Here is an 11,273-nt window from a genome sequence, read left to right on the forward strand (position 1 = left end):
AGAATAAAAATACTACTACTAATAAAAAATAATAATAAATAACACTTAATTGGGGTTTATTAAGTACCAGGCACTGTTCAAAGCATTTTAATATAATTTCTACATATATAACATATATATGTAACATACAGATATATATTACATATACACACACATCTAATTCCACATATTATAACATATCAATATATATGCACACATATGTTCCATATACACATATATACATACATGGGTATATATATGTGTGTGTGTGTGTGATGAATATATATTCATCTATTCCTCATATCAGCTATTTGAAGAGACACTATTACCATGCCAATTTTAAAGATAAGGACACTCAGAATGGTTAAATTATTTGCTCTTACTCACTCAGTAGTGTTTGTTGACTGCCTTTCAGTAATCATCTCACACTGCCCCTCCGTACAACTATGTTACAATTAAACTAGACTCCTTGCCTTTCCCCTAGCACACCTTTGTCATCTCCATGCCATTCCTCCTGTTATTCCTTTTGCTGGAATGCAATTTCCAATCTTTCTGTCTATTAAAAGTTCACTCTTCCTCTAAGGCCCACATTAAGTGACCCATTTGGTGCTGACCCTTCCCAGATTGCACTAGTTGGAAATCTATTCTTTCTCTGAGTTCCCAGACTATGTTGTGTTCCTTCAACCCACCCCCACCCCACCCCACCCCCGCATTTACCAGATACTACTTTTATTTTAGTGACTTGAATATTTGTTATCTTCTCTACTAAAGAATCATCTCCTTGAAGGTGGGAACTATTTAACTTCATTATGTCCCTCACAGAGCCCTCAGCAAGGTGCTTTGTTTATAAATAGGTGCTCAATAAGCATGTGCTGAATCAAATGAATAACCTCAAGGTATCTCAAGCTAATTCCCTTGTTGACATGTTAGGAAAACAGCTGGCCATGGCATCTCAAGCTAATTCCCTTGTTGACATATTTGGAAAACAGCTGGCCATTTTCAGTTAGTTACAAGAGCCTGGAACTCTTGTTAAGGAGTTCCAGGGTTGAGAAGCTGGAAATAGTCTTTTGAGAGAAGCGTGGTATAGAGATAAAAAACATCCCTGGACTCTAGTTTCAGCTCTACTACTAAGCAGCAATAGGCTATGTGACAAGGCACGTAAAAACTCTGAGCTTCACACATGCACCCCAATGTTCACTGCAGCACTATATACAATAACCAGGACATGGAAGCAACCTAAATGTCCATCAACAGAGGAATGGATAAAGAAGATGTGGTACATATATACAAAGGAATATTACTCAGCCATAAAAAGGAATGAAATTGGGTCATTTTTAGAGATGTGGATGGACCTAGAGACTGTCATACAGGGTGAAGTAAGTCAGAAAGAGAAAAACAAATATCGTATGTTAATGCATACACATGGAATCTAGAAAAATAGTATAGATGATCCTATGTGCAAAGAAGAAATAGAGACACAGACGTAGAGAAGAAACGTATGGTCACCAAGGGGGGAAGGGGAGGGTGGGATTAATTGGGGGATTGGGATTGACATATATACACTATTGATACCATGTATAAAATAGATAACTAATGAGAACATACTGTATAGCTCAGGGAACTCTACTAATGCTTTGTGGTGACCTAAATGGGAAGGAAATCCAAAAAAGAGGGGATATAGGTATATATATAGCTGATTCACTTTGCTGTACAGTAGAAACTAACACAACATTGTAACGCAACTATACTCCAATAAAAATTAATTAAAAAATAAAAACTCTGAGCTTCATTCTCCATCTGTCCAACCAACGAGAGAATTGTACCACAAAACTGCAAAAACTTCTAGCTCTGAGATATTATCGTTCTGTGATTTACATTGTTGAAGTCTCTGCTAAAAGTGACAATTTCAATTTGGGTTAATTTCATTTGTAAAACTTTACAGGGCAACTGAAGAAGACTTAGAAGACAATCACTGAAGGGATTAGAAATTAGGACTACTGGAAACTTAAAGCATATTATTATCATATAAAATTGTCTCACTACAAACAGATATCCAACTTGTAAAGGCCGTTCAACATTTTCTTTCCATGGTGAATTAAAAGACTATATTTACCCCATACATTGCCAGTGGGAATGTAAAATGGTATAGTTGCTTTGGAAAACAGTCTTGCAGTTCCTCAAAAGGTTAAACACAGAATTACCATATGACCCAGCAAGTCCACTCCAGTTATACACCCAAGAGAAATGAAAACATATGTGCACACAAAGATTAATACACAAATGTTCATAGCAACAATGTTTATAATAGCCCCAAAGGGGAAACAACCTAAATGTCCATGAACTGATAATTCAAAGAATAAATGATATGGAATACTATTCAGCGATAAAAAAGAATGAAGTACTGATATACACTACAACATGGATGACCCTTGAAAACATTAGATGAAGGGAAAGCAGCCAGTCACAAAAGACCATATATTGTAAGATTCTATTTACATGAAATGTCCAAAATAGACAAATCTACAGAGACGGAAAGTTGACTAGTGGCTTCCTAGGGCTGGGGAAGGGATGGCAGATAAGGAGCAGGATACTTGGCTTCTTTTTTTGGATGACTAAAAAGTTCTAAAATTGGACTGTAGTTATGGTTGCACAAGTCTCTGAATACACTAAAAACCACTGAATTGTACACTTTACATGAGTAACTTGTTTGTGAAATATAATGTGAATTATATTTCAATCATTTCAGTGAAGTTGTTGGGGGAAAATATTTAAGTAGCAAAATTTAGAGAATGTCTATATTTACTTTATCTCAGTTTTAAAAAATAAATTTTCCAGTAAGACTCCTTTGAGTTATTTTCTTAAAATCAAAAGTAGGTCTATAAAGAGGGTCCTACCTGCCAAATTCCTGGGTATATCTCAGTTTAGTATCAATGATGGTAAACAGGGTCCTAGACATGATGATTACAACAGTAGATAGGGTAGGGTAATTCCAGCTGCTGCAAGTATTTTAATCTTCCTCTTCTTTTTCAATTATTAGTGAGCTATATAATTGGAGACCAATTTTAGAAGTACTCTTTTTAATTCTATGCCTGAACTAAAGTAATCATTTTTATCTGTTGCTAATGCTTAAATGAAAAGTTGCCCTAAAGGTGAAGAAAAGTCTCACTTTTTGGACTAGATATCATTGTATAAGTCAACATTCCTTAGTCAGATAAGAGTGTATGTGGTCCTATTAAGGCACATTAGAATCATTTGAAGGAGTGCCTTGTCAAAATATATACACCACTCAACAGTGTGCTAAAACATCCAACAGTGGTAGTATGGGGATTGGGAGTGACCATGTAAATCACACCATTGTAGAAAATACTCTTGGTTAGAAAAGAGACATATCAAAGCAAATAGTCAATTCTATATCTCCTGCCAGGTGAAAGGTGGAATACTAAATCATCAGAAATCATGATGTCATTTAGGTCAAAATATGCATGTTTGATAACTCTCTCTCTCTAAAGAGAGAGAGAGAGAATGAGAGACACACAAATACATACCTCCAAATAAATAAATAATCCTAGTTCAAATGGTAAATGTTTCACATGTTGGGCTAGGGCATGAAAATAAACATCTCAAAAGCACTCCATAAGCACACTTTCATTTATTCAACAAATACTTGACTCTACTATGCGTCATCCTGTGCTCTAGGCACTAGAGGAACACAGGTAAACAAAATAGACAAATAAAGTCCATGCCCTAGGAGCTCAGTGGAAGAGGCAGACAATAATCATACTAACATACGCATACAGCAAACAGTCTTCTAAACTCTAGATGGTCTCCCCTCAGAACAGAAGGCAGATTTGCTTACTGTCTAATATAGTCAAGACAATGTTTCCCTCCAGGCCAAAGGTTAGGCAGATTTCCTTATCGTCCACTATAAAATATCCTGGTTCCCAAGCTCAGGGCTCCTCAGCTGTGAGGCTAACCCATTATGTGTGCATCATCTACCTGGGCCCCACTGCATTGCCCCTAAGGGTCTTCAGGGGAAAGGTAAATCTATACAAACATGAAGTCATGCTGCTTGCTGTGACATGACTAATGAGATCTACCATCTGTGACCCAGGAGTTTCATGTCCTTTGCCAGCACTCATGAAGTCGTAGCAGTCTAACTTCTTAGCTCGCAAGTAGGGTACAATGTAGGTCCCTTCAAGGTTGTTTACACAAACACGTGCATGTGCGTGTGGACACGTGCACACACACCCACACAAACTTTAAGAAGGTGATAAGAGCTCAGAAAAGAATTAAGATAGGTAAGGGGGGTAGTCCAATAGTGTTTTAAGGGAAGCATTTTTACATTAGGTGGTCCATATATCTGAAGAGATGATATTGGATAGGGACTCATTAAATCAATTGAAAAAACTCACCCACGCAATGATCAGGGGAAGCACACTTCAGGTGAAAGAAAGAACAAATGCAAAAGCCCTGAGTCAGGAACAAAACATCAAAAAGAAAGGTCTAAACCTAGGCTCCAGTAGGGAGTGTGAACAGATGAGGTCAGAGAGGCAGTGAGGGACCTGAATCTGAAGAGTCCTGTAAACTATTGCGAAGAGTTATCCGTGGAAGCCATTAGAAGCTTCTGAGCAAGGAGCTGCCATTATCTTATTTACATGCTTTTGAAAGGTCCCTGTAGCTACTGGGTGGAGAACTAACTGGTTGGAGGTAAGGTGTGGGTATAGGAAGAACAGGAATGGAAGCAGGTTGATCATTTATCACATTATTCCAATAGTCCAGGTTTTGACCAGGATGGTAGTGGTTGAATTAGTAAGAAACATTTGGAATCTATTTGAAAATGCATCAAAACAATAAGATGACTTAATGGATGCCTAGAGGAATGGGTAAACGGATAGATATGTGGTAATCAAGTATAGTAAAATAATGGTAGAATCTACGTGGGAATATGAGTGTTCACTGTAAAATTCAGCTATGTTGCATGTTTGAAAATGCTTATATTAAAATGTTGGGGAAAAAATGACAAACACACGCATAAAATTGTAGGTATCAGGGTATACTTCAAAGGATTTACTAACAAGTCAGATATGGGCTGTGAGAACAAGTCAAAAATGATTTCTAGTCTGGGGTCATGAAAAACTGTGAATAGTGATGCCATTTACTGAGCTGGAGATGACTAGAAAGAGAAGCAAATTCTATCCCGGGCTTGAGTTTGATATATTCATTTTTTAAATTATTTTATTGAGGTATAATTGACATACAACATTATATTAGTTTCAGGTGTACAACACAATGATTCGCTATTTGTATACATTGGGAAATGATCACCACAACAAATCTAGTTACTATCCAAGTTTGATATATTCTTATTAGATATCAAGCAAAGATGTCATGTAGTCAGCTGGATATGTCAAGTAATGTACGGGCACTGGAGATACAATGGTATATAGAAGAGCCAAGTTGTAATCTCATGCAATTTACATTCTTCCACAAGTGATTAGGGCAATTTGAGAAGTATCAGCATAAAGAAGTATTTAAAACCCATGCGACCAGATGAAAGATATTAAGGATTAGGTGCAAATGGAGGAAAAAGCACTAAGGATTGAGGCCTAGATTACTCCAATGTTGTTTTGTTAGAGACAGGTTTTTTGGGTGAATATGCTACACTTTAGATGTTATATTAGATTTCTGCTATGCTGAAACACTGCCAGAGTTTATGGAAATTTCCCCTTAAAAGACTTTATGTCATCATTCATTCATGCTTTATTCAATAATTTAAAAAAGAAGAAAATCATTAACAACATCAATGTATTGATTTAGGTTGACAGGTCTATACCTGGAAACACTATCAGAAACATAACAATACTTCTCTTTGAAAATAAATCTCCAATATAGCACTCTATAACTTTCTGCTAGAACTCAGATCTGTAGACTTCTGTCTGCCTAAACTGGAAAAAGAACTATATAAGTTTGCATCAAGCTATACAGGATTGTAAAAGAAAAATGATGAGTCAAGACCCCAACTGGGTATATCCAAAGTTAAAATATTATTAACCTATCTCCTTTAAATGCAGATTTTCTAAATTGTTATCCAAGAAACCTCTCACCTATTTTCTTCATTCTTCAAGTATTTCTTTAATTCCTTCCACTGGGTCCAAAAAAGAAGGAGAAGAAGGAGGGGAAGGAAGAAATGAAGGAGGAAGAGGAAGAGGGGGTACAGGAGGAGTAGGAGAAGGAGAAGAAGAGAACTAGGAGTAGAAATAAGTAAAAGGAAAATCTGTTTTTTCTAACTCTTCAAAAACCAAATTGCACATAGGAAGTAAATAAATAAATAACTCCTATGGACTGCAGGAACTACTGAAGCAGATATTACTGGACACGCACATCCTACATACATAAGCTCCCTTCATTACTATATATGTGTATCCAAATGTAGGCAATGTGCTTACATATCCATATTTTCTATTAGCAAAGATGCTATTTTATACAGGTTGCTCAAGGATGCAAAGACTAGAATTTTTTTTTTTTTTGGTATAATCATGACCTTTTTTTCTTTAAGATACTCTTTTCTCTATGTATTAAGAAATCCTTTTGGTTTATGGTCCACATGTTGCCTAGAATCAAATGTTATTCAAACAAAGCCAATTCAAACGTGATATTAGTGCATAGTTGCAAGAAGAAATTTCAGGTTACTTATATGCAATTTAAGTTCTGAAATGGACTACATATGGCTACAATAATGAGTCCATTACTGAAAGAAGCACTTTAGCAAAATGTATAAACCTATATGAGATTATATATCTGCACCATGCACACGTATCATCTTTATCTCTCCAAATATCACAAGTGCCATTTTCATTTTAGAACAGTTAAGGATTAAAGACAAGAAATATTTTCATCTTAAAAACATCTTTTCACCAGTATTGTAAAATTATTGAACTGACACAATGTATGAAATATAGATGTAATCCAACAGTCTTGTGACAGTTTATATTAGTTCCCTGTAAATGATTACAAAACCATATTCTTATTTAAAAATAAAGAAAATCTGGAGAACAAAGGCAAAATTCAATACATATTCTCATACATAATAGTAAAGAAAAATCTGCATTTGGTTAATTAATCTGTATCGAATGAGATAATCTTTATTTACATCCCAAATAGAAAAGTTTGCCTGTAGTTCTCAACTAACTTAATATTTATTCTCTACAGATTCCTACAGGCACAAGATACAGAAAAATCATAAATAATAGTGGCACGTAACTTCCATGAGGATGCAAAACTCTTAACATTTTTCATATACTATAAAAATGCACATATAAATAACCCACCAAGCAAATTTCAATGCAAATCGATGCATCATTTGTCACTGAATAAAATTAATTTCTGTGTCTAGCACAAGGAGAGTCAGTATATCTTTGAAATGGTACAAGCTTCTCTAAATTTGAAAATCATGGGGAGAATAAGCACACACCTCTAAGAAGGATAATAAGTAAATAGAAATCATAGAACCCTGGAAAAGTAAGAAAGCTTAGAGATCCTACAAACAACCCCCTCATTATATATGTAAACACACAATCCCAATGTGTTGAAATAGCCTAGAGGGCAGTGTTGTCTACATCCCAAATTTTTAACAATCCCCATGGAGGGGCTGTCATCATTGGGGGGTAAACCAAAGGCAATCCAATGTCAAACGTATGACTTACATACTAATTCAGTAAGTGTCCACAGTTTCCATTGCTTTGGACATAGTAGATGCTAAATCCAAAAACTAGTTTCACACACACAAGAATGTAATACTACCTTTTCAACTCCTCAATCTTGGGCATTTTTCACTACATTACTATGAATGTTGCTGCACAGTTATGGCCCAGACACAAACTACCCCCTTATCCTATAATGTTAAAACAGAACAAAGGTCCTAGGTGTATCTGTGGGACAGGAAGGGCAAGGTGAGGGGAGAGGGGGAAAGAAGGGAGGGAGCTAGGACACGAAGGAGGGAGGGAAGGGGAGAAATGATGTCTTGCTACTGCTGTTCCAGCAAGGTGGTTAATTGCATTTGTTTCATATATCTCCAAACACCTGGTACATTAATTACATTCTGTAACACCAAGCTCTTCTGATTCCCTCTGTCACTTCCACTGAGCAATTTAATTGTATTCCAGCTAGCTAGCTACACAACGACTCAAAAAAAAAAAAAAAAAAAACACTTGGTGATAGTTCTGTAATCTAATATATAGTTTATAATGCATTTCTGGCATTGCAGTATATAAATGCATGGCTTGTGAGGACATATCCAAAAAGTTATATCAAAGTCTTATTGTGATAATCAAAACACTTGGGACAAAACCTTTTTGTGATGGTAATCTAAATGTATTACAAAGGTAAATGTATTGAAGAAGAAAATGTCTGGTGAATGATTAGATATGATTAGAGATATTGCCACAGTAGAATTCACAGTGATTTACTCCTATACATCTACTACTTAGAAAGGAAAAAAGAAAAAAGCAGTGTGCCCACATGAACGCCTCGTGCCTACTATCAATGGGGGACATGGGTACTCATGTAGTCCAGGATTGAAAACAGCCACTTGACTGAGGTAAACTCATCCGTATTGCCTCATGTTTATAGAAGGGCTTCCTTTTTGAGTCTGATACATGGGGCTCTGTGCAAGAGCAGCTGCCAGGAACAAAGTTAGCTCCTACAGGCGGGCAAAAATAGGCAGTGTCCCAAATAATGACTTCGTCCACAATGCAAATACTGGAGGAAAGTTTATGTAGCAACAAGCTACTATAATGGCTCAAGTATCTGGACCAATACACCTCAGATTATTAATAAGTACAGTAATTAAAAATCTAAAGTACTACAATCCACACATGCAGGCAAAAATATCATGCTCTAATCTTCTCTTTAGACCAATTATTTCCATTGATGTGAAAATTAAAGTCGCTAGAAGGTTAATACCAAATGTTCTTTTGACTTTCTTCTTTGGAACAAACAAACAAAAAAGCATGTTAAAGATTACTTCCACTCATCATTCAAAAGAGCTACAAAAAAGGATTTTGCAATCCTCCCACAGGAAACTGACATCCTATGAAAATATCCCAGGAAGCCAAACCTGAACAAAAGACAGGAGAATCAGAGGCAGAATGCTGTCTGCTTGACAGACTGACTCAACCTAGAGCGAGACACCTACAGCACCTGTTTCAGATCCCCATTGTGTTTGCCACTAGGGGCTAAACGGAGCGTTCCGTGCCCACAGCCAGCCCACAGCTTCTGCTTCCCCCTTCCTGGAGCCTCGCCCTGTCTTACTTTTGACAGTTTTCTCCCTATGATCTAAATCTTCATTCTTGATATCACGCTAGGAGAGCACTTAACCAGCACACAGGTGATACACATTGATCCCTGTCTCAAATTCCTAACCTACTGCACTTTCACTGGGGTGTCTATTACTTATTTCACTTGAATTTCTAAGCCAAAGTTCAGATACAAGAACAAACCCCAAATGGAGAACAAGCACAGGAGTATTAGACTCGTTCAAGAGATTTACTTTCATATTTCTTTTTCTAACAAAACTGAGAGCCCATCATTTGTTACCCAACTCCTCGATTAATTAAGTAAATTACAACAATAGGTGACTCCTAACACGTTCCATTTGCAGCAGTTTAGGAACAAAAGACTTAAAACCTCTGCTTCCCCCAAAGCCCCCATGCCTGGCCAAAAGGGACCAAAAGATATAATGTCATTTTATTTATAGCCCACATCCGACTCAGAAAGAAATGTTTTTTTTGGGGGGGGGGGGGTAGGGATAGGATAGAAACATTTTAACTTACCGTCAACCCGAACATATAAAAATCCACAGAGCAGTAGTTGTGTAAACATCAGCCGACTCATTTTGACATATTAAAAAGGATCCAGATTGTTTAAGAAACCAATCCCAGAGAGCAAAAGTACAAAAATAAGTATCAAAAAAAGAGGTAGGTCCAAAGTTTAGACTTTTCTAGCTGCTAATTAAAGTCAAGAAGAGCAAATGGCAAGATCAGAATGGGTTAGTGGAGAGGTCTTGAATGGGGCACATTTGGATCCATCCAAATTAACAGAGAGCACTCCCAAGGCTGCTGTATTTCCTCACTGTGGCTTCCTAAATTCCCACGAATTCAGCCCAGCCGGAGGGATTATTCAAGTGTGTCTAACCCCCTCTCCTCAGGCTCCATGGCAATCCAAAGCCAAGTTCGTTCTTCAGAAGTCAAGAAGATGACGGGAGAGGAAAAAGACCTAATTCCTAGAAAGTGTTCCACAAACTTGCCAGCGCGCTGCCGAAAAAAAACATTGGCCTGCCCACTGGTTTCCTTTCCCCCGGTCTCCGTCTGGGTAGCAGCTCCACGTCCAGAGTTTTTTCACTAAAGTTCCATAATAAGGATGTGTCAAAGCAACACTTTGCAGGCGGGCCGATTTGGCGGGCCTCTCCTTTGCAACCTCGTTGCCTCCCTCCACCTCTCTCGTTCCCGAAAGAGAGGCAAAGGGAAATCGGGACAAGGCGGGTGGAGAATCCGAACTCCTACGTGGTGGGGCTGCAGGGAGGCAGGGAGGGAAGGCGGGAGGGATAGAGGGGCAGGGCTGAGGCTGCTGCCACCCCACCCCCCCGCGGTGCCGCCTCCGAGCGGCTGTGAACCCGGGCGGCGGCAGGCGGCGGGCGGGTGCGGAGCGGGGCGGGTGAGCCCGGGGGCCCAGCAGCGGGAGAGCAGGGGAGCGCGCGGTCCAGCCGCCCGCCCGGGTCTAGCCGCCAGTCCACCTGGTACGGCCGCCGCCGCCGCTGCTCCCGCGGCCCCGCAGCAGAGCGTCCGCCTCCTCCTGCAGCTGCCGCGGGTGGAAGGACTTAGAGGAGGGAAGGCGAGGAGGCGGGAGGGGAGGGGAGGAATGAAAGCTGCTTGGAGTCTGCCCCGGGGAGGGGGGGGGGCGGGGGGTGATGAGGGGGTGCACGGAGCCTCCACCTCCACGCTCCGCCACCCGCCCGCACAGGGGGCGCCAGCCCACTGGGCAGTGGGAGGAGGGGGAGCTGGAAAGCCTAGAGTCCTCGTGGGACAGAAATTAACAAATTCGGAGCCGAGGCTACCGGTCAACTCCTTCCCCTTCTCTGCGCCTCCTCGTCCCCCCGCTCCTTCCCGCCTCGGGAGGGGATAGGTGGGCTCTAGCTTCCTGCCCTTCGCCGCGTCCCGTTTAATGGGCAGGTAATTTTCTCGGTGAGCGATTTCATGGAAGCCCTTCCTAATTATTCATCCCTCCGTCTGCCGGAGATG

General features: G+C 39.5%; 1 protein-coding gene across 1 annotated transcript in view; it reads right to left on the reverse strand.

Moving 5' to 3' along the window:
• The window catches only part of ROBO2 (roundabout guidance receptor 2), a 573,165-nt gene extending 562,706 nt beyond the window's left edge, over positions 1–10,459 (reverse strand). Inside the window, exon 1 of the mRNA XM_007164107.2 lies at positions 9,810–10,459. Coding sequence (XP_007164169.1) covers positions 9,810–9,870 — 61 coding nt within the window. The 5' untranslated portion in view covers positions 9,871–10,459. The remainder of the gene's footprint in view (positions 1–9,809) is intronic.
• Between the last annotated feature and the right edge of the window lie 814 nt (positions 10,460–11,273).

The sequence above is a fragment of the Balaenoptera acutorostrata genome, chromosome 4, assembly GCF_949987535.1.
Source record: "Balaenoptera acutorostrata chromosome 4, mBalAcu1.1, whole genome shotgun sequence".
NCBI classification, from domain to species: domain Eukaryota; kingdom Metazoa; phylum Chordata; class Mammalia; order Artiodactyla; family Balaenopteridae; genus Balaenoptera; species Balaenoptera acutorostrata.